We start from the raw sequence: 24,371 nt of genomic DNA, 5'->3' as shown, positions 1-24,371 counted from the left end.
ATCCATTTATAAAATACTATCAATGGAAAATGGAATACTAATTATTTTACATCATCATTCCCTATCTTGAAAGGTACAGTGTAGTTGTCCTATATTTATTTAACAATTGTTTTATTTTATTGCTTTTCTATCTATATATATATTTTATTATTCCAATCCCTACCATGGCTAGTATTTGGTGTTCCATTGTTCGACTCCTCTATGAGAACATTGTAATTTTTAGAATAGCCATGGAGTAGTCTTTGTGTCTCGGAACATTTGGTGGTCAATATACAGTTTATCGACTACGAGAGCTACACGCTTCCGTTTTAATCTATTCTCCTTGAAGATTGGGTACAGCATTTAGCGCCATTCTGCAATCTCCCTCGGGAACTGATTATTCCTTCACTACCTTTTCGGGAACTTCTCCTTCTCTTTCTTGGATACCCGTAAATACTAGATTTTCACACATAGATCCAGTCTGTATGTCTAGTAAAGCTTCTCTCAGAAAGATGTTCTCCTTTTTACGTTAATTAACGTCCGTTTCTATCTTAGTGACTGTCCCTTTTAGCTTTTTTGTTTCTTTCTCCATTATCGCAGCTTTTTCTTCACTCATTTCATGGCTCGCCTTCAACTCCTTTATATCCTTACTGACTAATTAAAGTATGCCCAGTTTGTCATTTATCGACTTTAACAGATCGCTTTCCACACTTACCAGTCCCAGTTGTGAAAAGCCAACATTTTACATGTTGCTTTATATTTTTATTCAGTGTAGTATGACTGAGGCTACAAGAGACAGACAGAAGGGGGCGCTGGCCCTTTAACAACAGCCTGGAGAATTAGGTTATAGTGTGCGTGTGTGCGCGTGTGTGATGCAGAATTATTCTCTTTTGGGACAACGTTAAACCAGCCCAGCCCACCAATATCAGTCGTGCTCGTGCGCGCTGTCCATTCATCCATTTATTCATTTATCAAACTATCTATTTTATTCCTATCACGCGGTTTGCAGTTGTCCAGAGAGATGACGTTATTTCACTGCCTATACATGACGTAATGCACCGGCGGCTGGGAATCCCAATATTCATATTAAACACAGAATATTCATACATTCAAACATACCGTTTATAACTTCTTCTGATAATAGCCTAATCTGTTCATATAGCATAGATCTGTCATAACATGTGGCTTTATATATACATTTTGTAGTGTTACGTTAAATAAAGAAGCGATAGAGTGAGAGTGAGACATTCAGAGAAAAGAGCAGGACAGGACAGACCGACAGCCGCTTGGTCTCGCTCTGGCGGTGGACCGCCACACGCGCACGAGACGCGGCAGAGCAGCGGCAGAGAAAGACTCAGCGGAGAACGGATTCCTCTTTGTGTACTGTACACCATAATAATTATTAGTAGTAAAATTGTCGTTTGGCGGGTTCGTTGTTAATAACCGTTTAGCGGGAGAGTAGAGGAGAACTGTGCCGCTGTAACTATAGTCGCTATGGCCGCTCTATCAGGGGGTGAGATGTGCGTCAAATACTTGATGTTCGCTTTCAACCTCATCTTCTGGGTGAGTCACTACTTATACTATTAAACCGTATCTGTGTGTGTGTATTAGTGTGGCTTGCAGACAACAGCAGGTTCATTCATATACATTTTACATTGTATTTCTAAGGGTTTATTCCACACAGTATGATGGCGTGTACAGTCAGAGGAGGATGCATGTGAGTGTGTGTGTGTGTGAAAGAGAGAGAGAGACAGACTGACATTTAGAGAGACATAGCATGAAAGAGTGCAGCTGAGTGCAACTGTTGCATGTACTAACCTGCTCCTGGCATAATGATAGCCTACTCTCAACAATACAACATATTGTAGCAATCAAAAGATAGAGGCTAGCTGTTTGTGTATGTGTGTGTGTTTATGTATGTAGATGTATCTGTTTTAGGGGGGTTTTGTCAGTATCTGCTTGGGGAAAGTGGAGTGATTTAGCTGGCCATGACTGGACTGAGAAGTGGCATCTTGTCTGTGACAGGTGGAATAATCTCACTCACACACACATACACACACACACCAGGCGAATAATCCCTGGTGGCTGAGTGACCCAGTTCTAGTGTGCATAGCATTTCAGTTATTCAACCTTGGTATGTGGTTGTGTCTGTTTTGTGTTTTGTCTTGGTGGGGTGTGTGACTGCGTGTGACACTTGTATGTGTGTGTGTGTCTGTGTAGGTTATTCTGTAGAGTGTGTACCCAACTATGTGCAAGCAGCATAATTAGATTAAACAGACTAACTCAATCACTCACAGAGTAGACCAACTCAATCATTCACAGAGTAGAACCCAGGTCGTCTGCAATCTTCTCCCCCTCCCTCCCCCTCTCCTCTACCGCTCTGATCAGGTGACTTCAGGGCGTGAAAGATACTCTCTACTACTTTCTCTTTCTATCGCTCGTTTGCTCTCTTTATCTCTCTTTATCTCTCCTCTCACTTTGTCTCTGTCTAGGGAAATAGGGGAGAAGTGTTAATGAGTTAGTAACTGCTCTGTTACACACAGAGATCACGTTAGAAAAATGGCAGTGTTCGGAGGGATCAGGTGTGTGAAGTACATCATGTTTATCTTCAACTTCTTCTTCTGGGTAGGTCTACTTTACTTAGCTTGAGTGTGTGTGTGCAGTGGCGTAAAGTACTTCAGTAGAAATACTTTAAAGTACTACTTAAGTCATTTTTGGGGGTATCTGTACTTTACTTTACTATTTATATTTTTGACAACTTTTACTTTTACTTCACTACATTCCTAAAGAAAATAATGTAGTTTTTACTCCCTACATTTTCCTTGACACCCAAAAGTACTTGTTACATTTTAAATGCTTAGAAGGACAGGAAAATGGTCCAATTCATTCACTTATCAAGAGAATACATGGTCATCCCTACTGCCTCTGATCTGGCGGACTCACTAAACACAAATACATCATTTGTAAATTATGTCTGAGTGTTGGAGTGTGCCCCTGGCTATCCGTAAATTAAAAAAACAAGAAAATGGTGCCGTCTGCTTTGCTTAATATAAGGAATTTGAAATGATTTATACTTTTACTTTTGATACTTAAGTATATTTTATCAATTACATTTACTTTTGATACTTAAGTATATTTAGAACCAAATACTTTTAGACTTTTATTCAAGTATTATTTTACTCGGTAACTTTCACTTTTACTTTAGTAACTTTCTATTAAGGTATCTATACTTTTACTCAAGTAAAAGAGAATGGCCCAGTTAAAGAGGAAGTGAACATTTACCTACCACACACACACACACACACACACACACACACACATAGACATACACACACAAACAGCTAGCCTCTGTCTTTCAATGCTACAGTATGTTGTACTGTTGAGAGTAGGCTATCATTACACCAGGAGCAGGTTGGTACATGCAACAGTTGCACTCAGTTGCACTCTCTCACACTATGTTTCTATCCGTCTGTCTGTATGTCTCTGACTAACGGGGAGTAAACTGTATGCTATAAAATAAATAAAGAGAGTCACACACTCAATATACAAGCTCAATAACCACCAACGTTTCGGCATCAGTGTGCCTTCACTGTGTCTTCTTCACCCTAAAGAAGGCACAGTGATTCTGAAATCAATGTTGAGAGGGGCCATTTCTATGGCAATTTAAAGGGGAAGACTTAGAAATTCACAATGAAAACTGGAAATTTTTTAGGACAGGGTAGATATAGAAATTCTGTCTGTTAGCTTTGTTCATGAATATATATATAGGCTCAATTTTGTTCCGCAGATTTCATTTAGAAAAAGCCCATGTTATCACACACAAACATGCAGCCACTAGCTAGCTTGTCAGTTGACGTTCGAAGTTAGCTCTGTTCTGCCCATGGAGCAGTGACAGAGTTCTATTGAGCAGCGACCACCTTTTGACCATGGCCGTAATAACATTCTATTCACTCTACCGTAATTTTCGGACTATAAGCCGCGCCTTTTTTCAAATTTTTCAACCCTGCAGCTTATATAACGGTAAGGCTAATCTATGGATTTTTACAGCTAACGGCCACTAGAAGACCTCCTAAATCTATGGATTTTACAGGTTACAGTCCACCAACTTTAACTCTATGGGCTCTATGACCGGTCCGCGCCCCCCACCTTTAAGCGGCGGGCTCCAGCAGGAAAAGCTGGAGGCCGGAAAAGAGTGAGACAGGTAGCGCGCAAAAGTAAAAGTGGAACCGAGAGTGGTACGAGAGACAGAACGAGAGACAGAACGAGAGCAAGACAGACAGACATTACGAGAGCGAGACAGTTTGTCTCTTTCCCGACAATCCCCTCTGTGCACGAACCCTTACATATGGTAATTAAACATTAAAACACCTGCGGCTTATAGTCCAGTGCGGCTTATATATGTACGCATCATTCAATATCATTCAATTTAGCTGCTGCGGCTTATACTCCGGTGCGCCTTATAGTGCGGAAAATACGGTAATCATTCTAAATTATCTGAGTAAATCGTCGATAACTTTTGAACTACATATGGTAGAGACATAGGGTTTGGACTATTGTTTTTCTGATGCAATTCTCTATTGAATGAACATATTTTCATAAACATTGAATGAAACAATCATTTTATGGGTGAACACTAGGTTTGTGCGGTGTACCGTATATATCGTATACCGGGGTACTTGGAAAAAGCCACAGGATATTTTTTCAATACTGTCAACACGGTTGAAACTATTTCTTTGAAGTTTTTAAATAAATTTGAATATTTGTAGCTACTTTTTAAGTAAATACCTGCAGTCAACTTGTGCAATACGTTAGGAGATAAAGAACATTGCGTTCTTCATTTCACCTGTCACATTATTATGAAGCTTATGGTAGTCCCCAGTCACATGTCACGTTGTGTTTGTTTACAAGCACACGACAAGAGACCGGAGCCTTGTGAGTTACTCACTGTTGTACAACATGTGCCAGGTGATCTAATTACAGTATGGAATTCACAACTAAATGTTTGTGAGATAGACATCTTATAACTATTAAGTTAACTGTCTAAAATGTGCTAAATGCTCTGCAGTTTTGCATTTGGTTTGCTAATTTAGTAGCTAGTTAGCTATCTAGCTAAGTGGTTATCTTCTTCCAAAATCAAGCATTCGCTTGGTAACAGTAGAGAATCCCCTCCTGGATCAAGAGCCTTGCTGGCTAATATTTGTTTTGTGCGTGCAGCAAACTGTGATTAGCATTTTTGAGTTTCTTGTATACTTGTATAGTTTAGGTCAGAAACTGTACAAAATGTTCTCAATGCGCTCGTTAGCATACTCTATGGGATTTTACATGTACTTGTTAGCATTGCTAACCTTCGGATTACAGAGTATCAGTGGGGTATGAGAACAGCGCCCCTTGTGTTCAGTACCGGTATTACTGAATATCCCGGTATGGCACAAGGTCGGTTTGAAGGTTTAACAACCTGGATACCGCCCAAGCCTAGTGAACACCCTACATTCTCTTCGAACGGAGAACAAGGCATGGGTAATCTACCCCGACTCACTGAGCTTACTTGGCCTTGTTAGGTTTGGTCTGATCAGACTTGTTATCCACACTGCAGAACAAGCACTAGTGATGCACGGGTCAGCTGTTTGTTCACCCGCACCTGCTTGCAATTGCTAACAACCCATCCGCAACCGTCCAACTATATGTGATAAAGTGAAAATCTGAGGATCGCACCCGACCCTAACCCGGAAATATAGAAAATGCGCTGTACAGTCAGAGATGGCGAAACAATTTTTTAATAGGCCTTTTTAAATAGGCCTATATTTCTGCTTATTATTTCCATCATTTTGCTAGGCTATTTGTTACTCAACGTGTCTATAATTAGATACATACAGCTTATTTTCTGTCATTACTTGTTGCCCTAGAAGACTAAATAAACTCTTGCTCACCAGAATAATGTCATAAATCGATAGAATGAATGCTTCAATCTAGTTGACATCGGTAAAGTTTGTTTTCTCTTTCCTCTTTCATCTCTACTTCTCTCACACAGCAAAGACGTTTAGGGACCGGGGATCAAATGTATTAACTAAGAAAGCGGGAAAGATTTTCTGTGCAAAATGTCCAAATGACATCAGTTTGACCGATTTTAAGGAAATTAAAAGCTGTTAAAATGACCCAACATGTTTTTGATAAGATTTCAGTTTGGCATGGATGCATATTTTATGTGGTTGAAATACTATTAGCTTTTATGATGCTGATAAAGATAGCACCACCACCTTCACAGACAGTACATAACCGCGCATTCATTCTCTTAAGATGCTGAAAGACATAAATCATATTTCTCCACTCCTGTTCCTGATTCAAAATTTACATTTGGTATATAATTTTACTGCAATAAATACTTAATTCTGCAGGATTTAATATTAGGCCTACATTGCCTTCAGAAATTATTCACACCCCTTTACTTTTTCCACATTTTGTTGTGTTACAAAATTGGATTAAAATGGATTTGATTGTAATTTTTTGTCAACACTCTACACAAAATACTCTGTAATGTCAAAGTGGCAGAAACATTTGTAAAATAAATATGAAAAATAAAATGCTAATATATCTTCATTAGTTAAGTATTCAAACCCTTGAGTCAATACATGTTAGAACCACCTTTGGCAGCGAGTCTTTCTGGGTAAGTCTTTAAGAGCTTTGCACACCTGGATTGTACAATATTTGCATATTATTCTGTTAAGTTGGTTGTTGATCATTGCTAGACTGTCACGTACGTTAAGGAACGGGACGGACCAAGGTGCAGCGTGAACGGCGAACATGTTTATTAACTAATAACACACGAAACAGTAACCAAAACAACAAACTTAACCGTGACGGTCCAAAGGCTAACACACAAGCCTAAACATGAACATAAAAAAATCCCACAACGCAGGCAGGAAAACTGGTTGCCTAAGTATGATCCCCAATCAGAGACAACGAGCGACAGCTGCCTCTGATTGGGAACCACACCCGGCCAAACATAGAAATACAAACCTAGAATATATTCACACCCTGACCAAACTAGCTAGAGTTCTATAGGCCAGGGCGTGACAGTAACCCCCCCCCCCCCCCCCAAAGGTGCGGACTCCTGCCGCACAAACCTAACTGAATCGGGGAGGGTCCGGGTGGGCTTCCAGCCTCGGTGGCGGCTCCGGCTCCGGAGTGGAGAATATATTCACACCCTGACCAAACTAGCTAGAGTTCTATAGGCCAGGGCGTGACATAGACAGCCATTTTCAAGTCTTGCCATAGATTTTCAAGCCAATTTAAGTCAAAACTGTAACTAGGCCACTCAGGAACATTCAATGTCGTCTCGGTAAGCAACTCCAGTGTATATTTGGCCTTGTGTTTTAGGTTACTGTCCTGCTGAAAGGTGAATTTGTCTCGCAGTGTCTGTTCGAAAGCAGACTGAACCAGGTTTTCTGCTAGGACTTTGCCTGTGCTTAGCTCTATTCCGTTTCTTTTTATCATAAAAATCTCCCTAGTCCTTGCCAATGACAAGCATACCCATAACATAATGCAGCCACCACCATGCTTGAAAATCTGAAGAATGGTACTCAGTGATGTGTTGTGTTGGCCCCAAATATAATGCTTTTGTATTCAGGACATAAAGTTAATTTCTTTGCCACATTTTTTGCAGTTTTACTTTAGTGTCTTATTGTAAACACAATGCATGTTTTGGAATATTTGTATTATGTACTGGCTTCCTTCTTTTCACTCTGTCAATTAGGTTAGTATTGTGGAGTAACTACAATGTTGTTGATCCATCCTCAGTTGGGGTACAGAGATGAGGTAGTCATTCAAAAATCATGTTAAACACTATTATTGCACACAGAGTGAGTCCATGCAACTTATTATGTGACTTGTTAAGCACATTTTTACTCCTGAATTTATTTAGGCTTGCCATAACAAAGGGGTTGAATACTTATTGACTCAAGACATTTCAGCTTTTCATTTTCTATTAAATTGTAAAACAAATCTTTTTTTTTGTAAAATCCATTTTAAATTCAGGTTGTAACAACAAAATGTGGAAAAAGTCAAGGGGTGAGAATACTTTCTGAAGGCACTGTATATTAGGCTATGTGAGAGGTTATAGACCTACAGTCAGTGTCTAGATTTCAGTTATGCTATATTCTATTTAACCCATCTGAATAGTACAGTTCCCTTGACGTGTCAGTTGGAAGTCCCACCTTGTGATTGTCGAATTTGTATAGCACCTCACAATCATCACACATGACATATCCGGCACTACTATGATCCTCTTTTACCACTTCACCAAAACTTTCCCAAACATTAGACTACTCATTATTTTCAACTCCATTTTGCAACTTTTCTCTTATTGAATTAAACACAGTTATCTTCCTTTTTGCCTCAGTGGATCCACGTTTGGCAATTGGTGTGTATTTGGCACGCTACAGTTACAGTGGGGAAAAAAAGTATTTAGTCAGCCACCAATTGTGCAAGTTCTCCCACTTAAAAAGATGAGAGAGGCCTGTAATTTTCATCATAGGTACACGTCAACTATGACAGACAAAATGAGAATTTTCTTTCCAGAAAATCACATTGTAGGATTTTTTATGAATTTATTTGCAAATTATGGTGGAAAATAAGTATTTGGTCAATAACAAAAGTTTCTCAATACTTTGTTATATACCCTTTCTTGGCAATGACACAGGTCAAACGTTTTCTGTAAGTCTTCACAAGGTTTTCACACACTGTTGCTGGTATTTTGGCCCATTCCTCCATGCAGATCTCCTCTAGAGCAGTGACGTTTTGGGGCTGTCGCTGGGCAACACGGACTTTCAACTCCCTCCAAAGATTTTCTATGGGGTTGAGATCTGGAGACTGGCTAGGCCACTCCAGGACCTTGAAATGCTTCTTACGAAGCCACTCCTTCGTTGCCCGGGCGGTGTGTTTGGGATCATTGTCATGCTGAAAGACCCAGCCACGTTTCATCTTCAATGCCTTTGCTGATGGAAGGAGGTTTTCACTCAAAATCTCACGATACATGGCCCCATTCATTCTTTCCTTTACACGGATCAGTCGTCCTGGTCCCTTTGCAGAAAAACAGCCCCAAAGCATGATGTTTCCACCCCCATGCTTCACAGTAGGTATGGTGTTCTTTGGATGCAACTCAGCATTCTTTGTCCTCCAAACACGACGAGTTGAGTTTTTACCAAAAAGTTATATTTTGGTTTCATCTGACCATATGACATTCTCCCAATCCTCTTCTGGATCATCCAAATGCACTTTAGCAAACTTCAGACGGGCCTGGACATGTACTGGCTTAAGCAGGGGGACACGTCTCGCACTGCAGGATTTGAGTCCCTGGCGGCAGGGACGGCTTGTTCAATAGGGCGATATGGGCGACGCACTGCCAAACGGGAAAAGGAAGGGATTTTTTTTCTAAAAAAGTATAATTTTTTAAAATAAATTTATAAAAAATTATATCACGGCAACAGCAGTTATCAGTGTTCACGTCTGATCTGCCAGCCACTAAATGTCAAATCAATTTAAAGTCGTGCTTCAAATGGCCCCGCCCGTTTTTTGGGCGATTTCAGTCAGGTTGAAAATCGCCCAGAAGTCTCTCATAGCCTGTCATGTAAAATCAATTTTTTTCACATTTCAAAGCTTTCAATACATTCTCTATGGGTGTCTGTGGGCTTGCACTTACGCGCTTTCGTCATACATAACGTAACCACGAATGAACGTAACTAAGAAAAGACCAGGTAGCAGCCTCAATCAATTCACTACTACTATCAAAATGGCTAGGCTTCAGTCCAACTCGATTGTGTCTTTGAAAGAAGTTCCTTTTTGTCGGCGAACAAATGAAGATAAATTGGCAACGAAACAATTAGGACCTCCCAGACCAAATTTAATAATTCAACAGGTGTCTACTAAAGGGGGGAAGTCCTACACCCGAGGACTTTCCAAAAATTGGTATGAACGGAAAACCTGGCTAGCAGGCTGCGATGTAGCTAATGCAGTTTTTTGCTACCCCTGCTTACTCTTCCACCCTGAAGGCGGCACAGCAGACAGCACCGCTTGGACAGCGACTGGTGTAACCGACATGCACCATCTTTCAGAAAAGATAAAGAAACATGAGCTGTCAAAGACCCACATGGATAGCTGTTTGAGATTGTCATCTTTGGGAAGAGTGAATATTGCCACTCAACTGGATGAGGGATACAGGCTAGCTGTCCGCCGCCACAACGATGAGGTTAGCAAGAACCGCCATATCCTCAGCCGGCTAATCCAGTGTGTTAAGTTTTGCGGAGTGTTTGAGTTAGCTTTGCGAGGCAAAGATGAAACTGAGGGCTCCACCAACCCTGGTATTTTTCTTGGACTTGTCAACTTTGTGGCACAATTAGATGAGGTGTTTGATGACCATCTTAAAAATGCTAAAGTTTTCAAGGGCACATCAAAGACCATTCAAAACGAGCTACTGGAGTGTATGCTAGCGGTCACGAGGGAACATATTGTGGAGGAGGTGAAGTCTGCGAACTTCGTAGCTATCCAAGCTGACGAGACCACGGATGTTTCTACGCAGACACAGTTGGTGCTTGTGCTGAGGTACATAGATAGCAAGCACAAAGTGCAGGAGCGCTTTTTTGAGTTCCTTCCCATCTCGGAATCAACCTCAGCCTCAATCGCCAGTGTACTTTTGGAGAGACTGAACGGTCTTTTTGCCGATGACGAGAAAGTCAAACTCATTGCGCAAGCTTACGATGGAGCCAGTGTGATGAGGGGAGAGAAGGCAGGTGTGCAGCAGAAGGTGCGTGAGCATTTCAAGAATGCCCATTACGTGCATTGCTATGCGCATCAGCTGAATTTGATCATGCATCAAGCTACTTCTCGCATCAAAAAAGTGAACATTTTCTTTTCCGATCTGAGCGGGATTACAACGTTTTTTTCCCGGTCACCCAAACGCACCAGCATTCTTGACCAGACTGTTGCACGAAGACTGCCCAGACCTTCATCCACACGGTGGAACTTCAACAGCAGAGTCGTGAACACTGTCTACGAGAATCGAGACGACCTCATAGAATGTTTTGAAGCCATCCGGACGGGTTCATTGGGTTCATTTGACCAGCTTACTGTGAGAGAGGCATCTGGTTACGTGAGGATGCTACATGATGAAGATTTTATTTTTTTCCTGCGGCTTTTTCACAAAATCATGCCCCACGTCGACATTCTGTACCAGAAGCTACAGAAGAAGGACATCGATGCTGTCTTTATCAAACGTGCCCTCGACAGCTTCACAAGCAGTGTGCAGGCCATAAGGTAAGATTAAACAATATCATTCGATCTTTCTCAAAGCAGAGCTTTATTTGAAAATGTATGCATGAAAGGAGACTGCATTTGTGTTTGAAATCACATTATTCTCATTATATATGGCCAGTGGTGTAATCTATCTTATTTTGTATACTATGTGTACTGTGCAGTGGTGCTCATAAGCTTATGATCCCATGCTAAAGTTGACTAAAAAGAGGAATACAAAAATAAAAAAAATCATCTTTTGGAAATTGATCTTAATGACTTAATTAAAAAAGTTGGAAAATCCAACCTTTAAGGACACCAATTTTCTTTTCTTTTTTATTCCTCTTTTTAGTCAACTTTAGCATGGGATCATAAGCTTATGAGCACCACTGTATACTGTGCTGAACATCCAGGCTATGTGAGACACAAAGGCTAACTTAAACACTAAAGACTTTATGCATCCCTGCCCATTTTAAGTGGAACTTAAGTATTTGTACTATACATGGATACATTGCATATACCTGTGCATCACATAGACAACAATACTGTACAAAGCCAACAAACACATTGGTCTGTTTGCCTTCAGGGACTCCTCTCAACAGCAGCTGCAAGAAGCAACAGGAGCCAAAAGACCCAGAACAGCTTTGAGAGAAGAGGAGAAGCAGAGGCTGTCTGAAGAAGTCTGCAACACCATCCTGGATCACACCAAAGAAAGGTTCTCTTTCTCTGGCCACCTTGTGAGTGCTACCTTACTGCAAGCAGACATGTTTGAAAGGTACTGCCATTCATTTCCTGATGAGGCTCTGAATGCCACTGTGAATGCATACCCCATGCTGAGCAAGGCAAAGCTCAAGACAGAACTATCTCTGATCTATGAGAATCCTGAATTCAAGGGAGGCTGTGGTGCACTGGCACTGTACCAGGTTCTCATGAGCTACAACCTCCAGGAGACGTTCTCTGAGACTGTGACTCTGTTGAACATCCTCATAACTACTCCCATGACAACAGCTGAAGCTGAGAGATGTTTCTCAACTTTGACACGAGTTAAGACATTCCTGCGAAATTCAATGGGCCAGGAACGTCTGAATGCACTGGCCATGCTTTCCATGGAGAGGGAACTAGTCCTCAGCATGCCTGATTTCAATGAGAAAGTCATTGAACGCTTTGCTGTATTGAAACAGAGAAGAGAACAGTTTCAGTACAAGTAATGTAGCCTCTCTCTCTCTTTGTCCCTCCCTGTCTGTCTCTTTAACACACACACGCCCAAATCAGTTCACAGTTGATGTTGTTTAAAATAGTTTTTTTTCATTTTAAAAAAAGTAATAAAAATAAAAATCTGTTCATGTTCATTTTTACAAATCTATACAATTGGCCAGAATATGGTTGTTCATATTTACAAATCTATACAATTGGCCAGAATATGGTTGTTCATTTTTACAAAGCCATACAGATAGCTGTGTTTACCTTTTCTAGAAATTACTTTCAAATTCTGTTTTCATTCTTATTTCATTTGTTTATGGAAATGCATATTGTTTATGCAGTGTTGAGGAATGTGAAAGAACACCCTTGATTATTTTTACTGTGATAACTTATTTTGATTTTGTAAGCCAACACTTTTGAGATCAGTCAATAAATGCTTCTGGTATTGACTTATATGCTGCCCCTGTCTTCATGTTGTTGCTGGACATATATTTTTTAAAATGTGTGTAGGTCACCTAAATCATCAGAAAAATTGCCCCTCCTGAGAATTTTTTCAGGAGCCGCCACTGCCTGGCGGTGTAGTGTGTTACTGATGGTAGGCTTTGTTACTTTGGTCCCAGCTCTCTGCAGGTCATTCACTAGGTCCCCCCGTGTGGTTCTGGGATTTTTGCTCACCGTTCTTGTGATCATTTTGACCCCACGGGGTGAGATCTTGCGTGGAGCCCCAGATCGAGGGAGATTATCAGTGGTCTTGTATGTCTTCCATTTCCTAATAATTGCTCCCACAGTTGATTTCTTCAAACCAAGCTGCTTACCTATTGCAGATTCAGTCTTCCCAGCCTGGTGCAGGTCTACAATTTTGTTTCTGGTGTCCTTTGACAGCTCTTTGGTCTTAGCCATAGTGGAGTTTGGAGTGTGACTGTTTGAGGTTGTGGACAGGTGTCTTTTATACTGATAACAAGTTCAAACAGGTGCCATTAATACAGGTAACGAGTGGAGGACAGAGGAGCCTCTTAAAGAAGAAGTTACAGGTCTGTGAGAGCCAGAAATCTTGCTTGTTTGTAGGTGACCAAATACTTATTTTCCACCATAATTTGCAAATAAATTCATTAAAAATCCTACAATGTGATTTTCTGGATTTCTTTTTCTCAATTTGTCTGTCGTGTCGACGTGTACCTATGATGAAAATTACAGGCCTCTCTCATCTTTTTAAGTGGGAGAACTTGCACAATTGGTGGCTGACTAAATACTTTTTTTCCCCACTGTAGGCCCTAAAGCTAAAGGCTAAAGGCTACGCACTAACACCAGATAATTTAAAGAAAAACTTCAATGTAGCCTATAGATATGAATGCACAAGAATTATACATTTATGGATTTTGAATGCATTGTTTTCTCTTTATTCAACCTGCCCGCCACCCACCTGCCATTCAGCCACACAATATTTAATGACCCTAAACTTACACGCGCATCACTATCACATGTACACTCATATACATACACGCTGGAGCAGATCACTATTCTCCATCGAGGCTAAAGTTAATAATTAGACTGAGGAGGCTTTTTGAGGAATGTGTGTGTGTATGTGTGTGTGGGACAGAGACATACAGACAGACGGATACAGATATAGTGTGAGAGAGTGCAACTCAGTGCAACTGTTGCATGTACCAACATGCTCCTGGCGTAAAGATATTCTCAACAATATATACAAAGCTAGTCAGATGATTGAAGTGCCAAAACATCTTATTTTAAAGACAAAATTGGTGAGAATAGGAATAATCCTAGGAAGTTGTGGAAGTCCCTAAATAATATAGTGATAAACTGAAAACAAATTGCAAAAGCTTGGGTATTGAGGTCAATGTGGAAATCACATTTGACAAAGAAGTAGTAGCTGACAATCTCAATACCTTTTTCACAACAGTTGCCTCAAATTTGGTTGAGAAGCTACCTGGTTGTACTGGAATTTATGGTCTTAGGCTATTATTACTCCAAGTGATGGCCTTTTCCTTTACAGCAGTGTCTCATGCTGATGTTGTCAAGAGACTGTCTGAACAAAACTGCTCTAAAGCTACAGGCCTCGACAATATCCCTGACAGGTTTTTAAGAGATGGTGCTGAACTTATTGCCCCTTGTGTCACCCATTTAATCAACATCTCTATTGAGCAGGGAAGAGTCCCCACAGATACGAAACTAGAGTGATCCCTATCCAAAAGAAGGGCAGCAAAACAGACAAGGGCAATTATAGACCTGTATCTATTTTGAGTGTGCTGTCTAAAGTGCTTGAAAAAGTAATTTATGAAAAGATTGAGGAATATACTAGCAAGAATAATCTTTAATACGAAACTACAGTCTGGTTTTAGAAAGTCCCACACCATTTTAACTGCCTTTATCAGGAAGTTGACTGGGGAAATATCTGTGGAATGGTAATGCTGGATCTGCAGGCGTTTGACATGGTTGATCATTGTATCATGCTCTACAAGTGAAAAGCCTGTGGTTTTAATAGCATGGCCATTGACTGGGTAAAGTCCTATTTAACAGGAAGAGACTAAATGGTGGATGTTAATGGAAAACATTCTAGTGCAAAGGGGATTAGCTGTGGGGTCCCGAAGGGAGCATCCTTGGCCCTCTTCTATTCCTACTGTACATTAACGATATGAAATCAGTATCAAAGTAGGCAACTCAGCGGTTACACCAAAAACCTCAGTCAGCTACCTTGGGTGTGAATTGGATAGGTACCTGACTGGTGAGACTATGGCCCTAAAGCACGTGTCAAACTCATTCCATGAAAGGGCGGATTTTCACCTACTCATTCAAGGGTTTTTCTTTATTTTTACTATTTTCTACATTGTAGAATAATAGTGAAGACATCAAAACTATGAAAAAACACATCATGTAGTAACCAAAAAAGTGTTAAACAAATCAAAATATATTTTAGATTTTAGATTCTTCAAAGTAGCCACCCTTTGCCTTGATGACAGCTTTGCACACTCTTGGCATTCTTTCAACCAGCTTCATGAGGAATGCTTTCCCAACAGTTTTGAAGGAATTCCCACATATGCTGAGCACTTGTTGGCTGCTTTTCCTTCACTCTGCGGTCCAACTCATCCCAAACCTTCTCAATTGGGTTGAAGTTGGGTGATTGTGGAGGCCAGGTCAACTGATGCAGCACTCCATCTCTCTCCTTCTTGGTCAAATAGCCCTTACACAGCCTGGAGGGGTGTTTTGTGTCATTGTCCTGTTGAAAAACAAATGATAGTCCCACTAAGCGCAAACCAGATGTGATGGCATATCGCTGCAGAATGCTGTGGTAGTCATGCTGGTTAAGTAAGCCTTGAATTCTAAATATATCACAGACAGTGTCACCAGCAAAGCACCCCCACACCATCACACCTCCTCCTCCATGCTTCACGGTGGGAACCACACATGCGGATATCATCCGTTCACCTACTCTGCGTCTCACAAAGACACAGCGGTTAGAACCAAAAATCTCACATTTGGACTCATCAGACCAAAGGACAGATTTCCACCGGTCTAATGTCCATTGCTAGGTTTTCTTAGCCCAAGCAAGTCTCTTCTTCTTATTGGTGTCCTTTAGTAGTGGTTTCTTTGCAGCAATTCGACCATAAAGGCCTGATTAACGCAGTCTCCTCTGAACAGTTGATGTTGAAATGTGTCTGTTACTTGAACTCTGTGAAGCATTTATTTGGGCTGCAATCTGAGGTGCAGTTAACTCTAATGAACTTATCCTCTGCAGCAGAGGTAACTCTGGGTCTTCCTTTCCTGTGGCGGTCCTTATGAGAGCCAGTTTCATCATAGCGCTTGATGGTTTTTGCGACTGCACTTGATGAAACTTTCAAAGTTCGGACATTTTCCAGATTGACTGACCTTCATGTCTTAAAGTAATGATGGACTGTCATTTCTCTTTGCTTATTTGAGCTGTTCTTGCCATAATATGGACTTGGTCTTTTACCAAATAGGGCTATCTTCTGTACACCACTCAAACGCATTAAGAAGGAAATAAATTCCACAAATTAACTTTTAAGAAGGCACACCTGTTAATTGAAATGCATTCCAGGTAACTACCTCATGAAGCTGGTTGAGAGAATGCCAAGAGTGTGCAAAGCCACCCTTTCCCTAATTGGAGTAAACTAGTGAACAACAATGCTTAGGCCTCTACTTCCAGCTTATACTTACTATATACATTTTATGGACACAGTCAATTTTACAATAATTATATTTTGTTAGATTTTTCTCCTGAACTTCTTCTACTCTCAACCTCTCCAATCATTTTCATGATGTCCATCCGGTTTGCTTCTATATGCCATATCTTTCTAACTGTGCTCTTTCACAAAAGCTCCCAACCTACAACCTATATACTTATTGTCACGTTCGTCGGGTACAGAGGACCAAGGCGCAGCGTGAAAGGTGAACATATTTATTAAATAATGATAACACGAACAAAAACAACAAACGATAACGTGACGTCCTCGGTCTAACACAAACCACACTGGAACAAGATCCCACAAACACTGTGGGAAAACTGGCTGCTTAAGTATGGTTCCCAATCAGAGACAACAAGCAACAGCTGATACACGCTGCCTCTGATTGAGAACCACACTGGCCAACATAGAAATACAAACTAGAACAAAAACAAATGAAAACTCACACCCTGGCTCAACATACTAGAGTCCCCAGAGCCAGGGCGTGACAGTACCCCCCCCCCAAAGGCGCGGACTCCGGCCGCGCCAACCAAACACCACAGGGGAGGGACCGGGTGGGCACTCCGCCTTGGCGGCGGATCTGGATTCAACCCCCCAAAGTACCCCTGGTCCGGTCTGACCCCGCTGGCCGGAGCTGGACTGAACACCGGTGGAGCGGACTGCTCTAGCTCCGACGTGGAGCAGCTGACCGGTGCCGGACTCGGTGGAACAGGCACGGGCTGTGCCGGACTGACGACGCACACCACTGGCTTGGTGTGGGGAGCAGGAACAGGCCGAACCGGGCTGATGACGCGCACCACAGGCTCGATGTGAGGAGCAGGAACAGGCCGGGCCGGGCTGACGATGCGCACTTTAGGCTTGGTGCGTGGAGCAGGAACAGGCCGGGCCGGGCTGACGACGTGCACCACAGGCTCGATGCGAGGAACAGGAACAGGCCGGACCGTACTGGGGACACACACCACTGGCCCTATGCAGGGATCAGGAACGGGCCGGACCGGACTGGTAACACACCCCAGTACCTCTCGCCGTGCCTCTACACTTTCCCTCTCCTCTGTGACCAGTGGCCCCCTTAACCTGGCGGCCTCCTCTGCAACCCCGCTGGACCGCTCTATCGCGGCCTCCTGCTGCCCCGTCGTCCACGGCGTGAGCCCCCCCCTAAAAATGTTCTGGGGGTCTCTCCTCCCCGTGGGCCAGGCCCAGCCGAGGTTGATGTCCTTTAGCGATACCTCTGGCGCTGGCTCCTGGACACGCTGCTTGGTCCAGTGTTGGTGGGATCTTCTGTCACGTTCGTCGGGTACAGAGGACCAAGGCGCAGCGTGAAAGGTGAACATATTTATTAAATAATGATAACACGAACAAAAACAACAAACGATAACGTGTCGTCCTCAGTCTAACACAAACCACACTGGAACAAGATCCCACAAAAACTGTGGGAAAACTGGCTGCTTAAGTATGGTACCCAATCAGAGACAACAAGCAACAGCTGATACACGCTGCCTCTGATTGAGAACCACACTGGCCAACATAGAAATACAAACTAGAACAAAAACAAATGAAAACTCACACCCTGGCTCAACATACTAGAGTCCCCAGAGCCAGGGCGTGACAATTATGGACACAGTATGCTTACATTATTAGTTATCTTGTTATTAGTTGTTGCTACTTTGAAGAATCGCAAATATAAAATACATTTTGATTTCTTGAACACTTTTTGGGTTACTACATGATTCCATATGTGTTATTTCATAGTTTTGATATCTTCACTATTATTCTACAATGTAGAAAATAGTAAAAATAAAGAAAAACCCTGCAATGAGAAGGTGTGTTCAAACGTTGATTATGCGTGCACATCATGGTTCACCAGCATCCCTAAACATCTAAAGAATAAGTTACAGACCAGCCAAAACAAGCTGCTGAGAGTTGTACTTATACTCCCCCCTCGTACTCATCTGGAGATTGAGCATTTTAATCAGCTAGGCTAGCTATCTGTAAAGGGTAATATTAATTAAACTTGGTGTGGTCCATATCATTATTACTGACTCAGCCCCCAGGCACCTATCAAATTATTTTACTTATATTAGAGATGTCCACCAATCCATTTACATTTTAGTCATTTAGCAGACGCTCTTATCCAGAGCGTCTTACAGTTAGTGAATGCATACATGTATTTTTGTATTTTTTATTTTTTTCATACTGCCCCCCCGTGGGAAAAACCCCCACATCCCTGCCGGCCAAACCCTCCCCTACCTTGGACGACGCTGGACCAATTGTGCACCGCCCATGGGTCTCCCGGTCTAGTGGCACAGCTAGCACTACGATGCAGTGCCTTAGACCACTGCGCCACTCGGGAGGTCGAAGGAATACAACAGTAGAACCAGAGACTCTGATATTGCCTGTTTTATATTTAAGAATCTATCTGGTATGAACACCTTTTTATATACCGGCACTGTTGAGTGGAACAAACTACCACAGCAACTCAAAGCCATGCCGACCATAACTTCATTTAAAAAGAATGGCTAATGACCGAGCAATATATATATTTTCCTATCTGTATGAAATGCTCTAGGCTATGACAATGTCGTCCTGTACTTTGTTTTGTAATGTGCTATGTGTGTAACCAAAGTATGCCTAGTATGCTAGTTCGACTGTGTAGCCTAGGACTACTATGTTTATGCTTGTTAATTGTTTTACCATTTATTTAAGAGGACCAAAATGGAAATACGTTTTCAAATGTTTTTGTGTCATCATCAATGATTGTAAATGCATTATCCACATGTGGTTGTATTGTGTTTTAAATTCTCAAATAAATCTATCTATCTACAGAACCCTTCCCTTTTTCACATTTTGTTACTTTACAGCCTTATTCTAAAATGGATTAAATTAGACATTATCCTCATCAATCTACACACAATACGCCAAAATGACAAAGTGAAAACAGGTTTTTAGAAATTTTTGCAAATTTATTAAAAATAACAACAGAAATACCTTATTTGCATAAGTATTCAGACCCTTTGCTATGAGACTCGAAATTGAGCTCAGGTGCAAGCTGTTTCCATTGATCATCCTTGAGATGTTTCTACAACTTGATTGGAGTCCACCTGTGGTAAATTCAATTGATTGGACATGATTTGAAAAGGCACACACCTGTCTATATAAGGTTTCACAGTTGACAGCACATGTCAGAGCAAAAACTTAGCCATGAGGTCGAAGGAATTGTCCGTAGAGCCCCGAGACAGTATTGTGTCGAGGCACAGATCTGGGAAGGGTACCAAAAAATGTATGCAGCATTGAAGGTCCCCAAGAACCCAGTGGCCTCCATCATTTTTAAAAGGAAGAAGTTTTGAACCACTTAGATTCTTCCTAGAGCTGGCCGCCCGGCCAAACTGAGCAATCGGGGGAGAGGGGCCTTGGTCAGGGAGGTGACCAAGAACCAGATGGTCACAATAATAGAGCTCCAGAGTTCCTCTGTGGAGATGGGAGAACCTTACAGAAGGACATCCATCTCTGCAGCACACCAGACAGAAGCCACTCCTCCGTAAAAGGCACATAACAGCCCGCTTGGAGTTTGCCAAAAGGCACCTAAAGGACTCTCAGACCATGAGAAACAAGATTCTCTGGTCTGATGAAACCAAGATTGAACTCTTTGGCCTGAATGCCAAGCGTCACATCTGGAGGAAACATGGCACCATCCCTACGGTGAAGCATGGTGGTGGCAGCATCATGCTGTGGGGATGTTTTTCAGCGGCAGGGACTGGGACACTAGTCAGGATCGAGGGAAAGATGAACGGAGCAAAGTACAGAGAGATCCTTGATGAAAACCTGCTCCAGGCAAAGGTTCACCTTCCAACAGGACAACGACCCTTAGCACACAGCCAAGACAATGCAGGAGTGGCTTCGGGACAAGTCTCTGAATGTCCTTGAGTGGCCCAGCCAGAGCCCGGACTTGAACCTGATCGAACATCTCTGGAGAGACCTGAAAATAGCTGTGCAGCAACGCTCCCCATCCAACTTGACAGAGCTTGAGCGGATCTGCAGAGAAGAATGGAAGAAACTCCCCAAATACAGGTGTGCCAAGCTTGTAGCGTCATACCCAAGAAGACTCAAGGCTGTAATCGCTGCCAAAGGTGCTTCAACAATGTATTGAGTAAAGGGTCTGAATACTTATGTAAATGTGATATTTCAATTTTTTTTTTTTTATACATTCGCAAAAATGTCTAAAAACCTGTTTTTGCTTTGTCATTGTGGGGTATTGTGTGTTGATTGTTGAGGGGGAAAAAAACAATTTAATCCATTTTAGAATAAGGCTGTAACGTAACAAAATGTGAAAAAAGTCAAGGGGTCTGAATTCTATCTGAATGCACTTGTATCTACTGCAATCGACGGATAGAGGCTAGGTGTGTGTGTGTGTGTGTGTGTGTGTGTGTGTGTGTGTGTGTGTGTATGTGTGTGTGTGTGTGTGTGTGTGTGTGTGTGTGTGTGTGTGTGTCTCTCACCTGGCTTTCCATACTCTGGGATAGGTGTGTGTGTATGATATCTAATATTTTGTGTCTGTGTGTCTGTGTTAGCTTGCAGGTACAGGAGTGCTGGCTATAGGGTTGTGGTTGAGGTTCGACCCAAAGACCAGAGGGCTGTTTGAAGGAGCAGAATCTCCCTATGTCTTCTTCACAGGTAATGCACGCACTCACACGTTTACCTGCACACACACAAGCATGCATACACACATACATGATCAAATATCACTGCAGGAGCTCTGATGGTGGTGTGTGTGTGTGTGTGTGTGTGTGTGTGTGTGTGTGTAGGTGTGTATATCCTTATAATAGTAGGGTCGTTGATGATGGTCGTTGGGTTCCTGGGATGCTGTGGAGCGATTCAGGAGTCACCCTGTATGCTGGGGCTGGTGAGTTAACCTCTATTCCTCCTCTCCTCTCCTCTCCTCTCCTCTCCTCTCCTCTCCTCTCCTCTCCTCTCCTCTCCTCTCCTCTCCTCTCCTCTCCTCTCCTCTCCTCTCCTCTCCTCTCCTCTCCTCTCCTCTCCTCTCCTCTCCTCTCCTCTTTATCTTTCTCTTTGTAGTCAGTTGGACTGTTATTGGGGCTGATAGTCTGATACTCTGTAACTCTTTGTTTCAGTATATCATCAGTTACAGAACAGATTAAAGGCCATAACTCGGTCTCTCTCTTTCTCTCTCTCTCTCGCTATCTCTAATAATCTTTTCCAAAATCCCTCCTGACCAGGGAGGGGTGGGGAGTGGTTTGTGTCAGGGGGCACACACAGAGAGGTTCATGTGCGTATCTCTCTCTTGCAGTTCTTCTTCTCCCTCCTCATCATATTCGCCATTGAGGTCGCCGCTGGAATCTGGGGGTTCTCCAACCAAAGCAAGGTGCCAAAACATGTTACATCCCCCGTTCTGTGTTACATTAAATCCCTTCCCCTGCTCTTCCCTTTGTTACATTAAAACCCTTTCCCTGTGTTGTGTCACATTGCATCCCTTCCTCTACAGGTGGTTGATGACATCACTCAGTTCTACTTGGAGACATATCAGAACTACCAGAACACTTCACAGGACACACTGAGAGAGACACTCCGTCTCATACAGACTGGGGTAATAATGTAGTTAATGTGTTTGCTTGTGTGTGTATTGTCTAGGGGGTTGGGAGCAGAAACAAATACCTTCCATATACAAACAGCTGGACAAAAAAGGTATCATTCTATTCTACCCTGTGTGTGTTACAGTTGGACTGCTGTGGACCGACAGGTTCCGTTGTGGACTTTGCCAAAGACACCTGTCCCCCAAGAGATGGGCTGGATAGACTCATCACCAAGGTAACACCCTGATCTGTGATTGTGTTTGTGTTCAGGTGTTCCTCCTTCCACTTTCTATAATGTCTACAGCCCCTTGATGTGTGTGTGTGTATTGCAGAGCTGTCCTGATGCTATAGATGAAGTGTTTGACTCCAAGCTGCACATCATAGCAGGAGTGGGCATCGCTATTGGAATCATCATGGTGAGACACACACACACACACAGCGCAACCGAAGACCATGTTAGCCCACTACGCCCCATTACTGATATATAGATAGACAGACTGACAGACAACTTCCCTACAATAGAGAACTCTTCATTGATTCAGCATTTCCCATTCTATTCCCCAGGTGTTTGGGATGATCTTCAGCATGCTGCTCTGCTGTGCCATCAGGAAGTCACGGGAGATCGTCTGATGATGATGACACCTGTTAATGTTGCATGATGTCATTCCTAGTCACATTACTTTTGTTTACTTGTTGAGGAAGGTCGGCCTGAGAGCTAGCAGCTGCCAACCCACTGCCAACTAGTTACTGTAGATCCCCTAACCTCTGTAACAAGGAACTGCTACACCTGGTGTTCCAGGGGATCAGCCTGAGCACGGTGCTGCGCAGAATCACCCTGTATTCTAAACATCTACTCATGAGCAAATCTGTGCAGCGTCTTTCTCAGGCTGATCCTCTCTAACACAGGGAATCTGTCCAGTGCTCAGGTCGACCCCACTGAACCATTATGGTGATGTCATTGTTCACTGATTGGCCCAGAGAGAAACTGGTTCAGGAAGTGAAATAAACATAACACATTTGTGATTTATGATGAATTAAGAGATCTATGAATAGTAGGCTAGAGGTGTCATACTTTTTTTTTGTAATATGAACAGACTCTCAATTACCACAACTGCTCAATTATTTAAAATTTAACTATTGATGAAATAATGGCATGACATTGTAAGCAACATATATTCTATTAATTATTGTAATTATATTGTATCGTGATCACATTTCTACCAAAATAACATCTGAAGGACCAGGGGCAACTCTCTATGGCAAAGCCACTCAAACTATACCATTCCTTAGCAAGAGCCAATGAAATTAGAACATTGTGACAAGTTCCCAATGATATTGCAGGCTGTGATCTGTGGTGAGCATGGTTCTCCCGTTCTTTGAAATAGAGGAGCAGCTTGGTCGCTCCAGTAGAGTACAAGAACCCCTCTCCCTCTTGATCTCTCTCCCTCTCCCTCTCCCTCTCCCTCTCCCTCTCCCTCTCCCTCTCCCTCTCCCTCTCTCTCTCTCTCTCCCTCTCTCTCTCCCTCTCTCTCTCCCTCTCCCTCTCCCTCTCTCTCTCCCTCTTTCCTTCTTACTCTCTCTCTACCCAATTTGAAAACGCCTTGAAGTCTCTGACTCTTTTTGTAAAGTTGATTCTTATTTATGACCACGTTTTTGGTGAGTTGTAGTCAGTTGTAGTCAGTTGTTGTCTCTGTTAGAATACAGTGACTTTTATAACATCCATGCCATTTCACACTGGTCTGGTTGGTTGATGCACCAAAACAAATGAGTCAAATAAACTGTAACCTCTGATCCTAATTCTGGTCTTGTTTGTGTGTGTGTGTGTGTGTGTGTGTGTGTGTGTGTGTGTGTGTGTGTGTGTGTGTGTGTGTGTGTGTGTGTGTGTGTGTGTGTGTGTGTGTGTGTGTGTGTGTGTGTGTGTGTGTGTGTGTGTGTGTGTGTGTGTGTGTGTGTGTGTGTGTGTGTGTGTGTGTGTGTGTGTGTGTGTGTGCATGTGACTGAGAGAGTAAAACATGTCTGTCAGCCTTCACAGCTTTCTGATACTGTGGAAAAGAACAACCTGATCTCATTAGCCTCTCCTTCTTTTATCCCTCTCTCTCTCTCTCTCTCT

The 24,371-nt window shown here is 42.4% G+C and overlaps 1 protein-coding gene across 4 annotated transcripts; it reads left to right on the top strand.

Annotated features, from left to right (window-relative positions):
- The first annotated feature begins 1,073 nt into the window (after positions 1 to 1,073).
- On the top strand, positions 1,074 to 24,056 carry LOC311134935 (CD9 antigen-like). 4 transcript variants are annotated; one of them, XR_014613725.1, is made up of 9 exons: positions 1,221 to 1,542; positions 21,242 to 21,344; positions 21,476 to 21,573; positions 21,979 to 22,053; positions 22,174 to 22,275; positions 22,407 to 22,496; positions 22,594 to 22,677; positions 22,826 to 23,051; positions 23,148 to 24,056. XR_014613725.1 is itself a non-coding variant. In XM_084168700.1 (8 exons), the coding sequence occupies exons 1-8, from the start codon at positions 1,474 to 1,476 to the stop codon at positions 22,889 to 22,891; spliced, it is 687 nt and encodes a 228-aa protein (XP_084024826.1). In that variant the 5' UTR covers positions 1,074 to 1,473; the 3' UTR covers positions 22,892 to 24,056. The 4 variants fall into 4 exon arrangements, 2 of the variants coding, with proteins under 2 accessions (XP_084024826.1, XP_084024827.1); XR_014613726.1 differs by lacking the exon at positions 1,221 to 1,542 and adding an exon at positions 2,390 to 2,604 and having other exon boundaries at positions 23,148 to 24,055; XM_084168700.1 differs by having other exon boundaries at positions 1,074 to 1,542; positions 22,826 to 24,056.
- Positions 24,057 to 24,371: the final 315 nt, after the last annotated feature.

This window comes from Coregonus lavaretus (genome assembly GCF_964263955.1).
Source record: "Coregonus lavaretus genome assembly, chromosome: 9".
Lineage (NCBI taxonomy): Eukaryota > Metazoa > Chordata > Actinopteri > Salmoniformes > Salmonidae > Coregonus > Coregonus lavaretus.
The sequence above is the reverse complement of the archived record's forward strand: the minus strand, read 5'-3'. Positions and strand labels throughout refer to the sequence as shown.

What these genes read in the sequence shown, in the direction of transcription:
- LOC311134935 (XM_084168700.1), top strand. Translation starts at nt 1,474, where the DNA reads ATGGCCGCTCTATCAGGGGGTGAGATGTGCGTCAAATACTTGATGTTC. An exon ending in CACCCTGTATGCTGGGGCTG is followed by an intron (nt 21,574 to 21,978) that starts GTGAGTTAACCT and finishes TCTCTCTTGCAG; the next exon opens with TTCTTCTTCTCCCTCCTCAT. An exon ending in TCCGTCTCATACAGACTGGG is followed by an intron (nt 22,276 to 22,406) that starts GTAATAATGTAG and finishes TGTGTGTTACAG; the next exon opens with TTGGACTGCTGTGGACCGAC.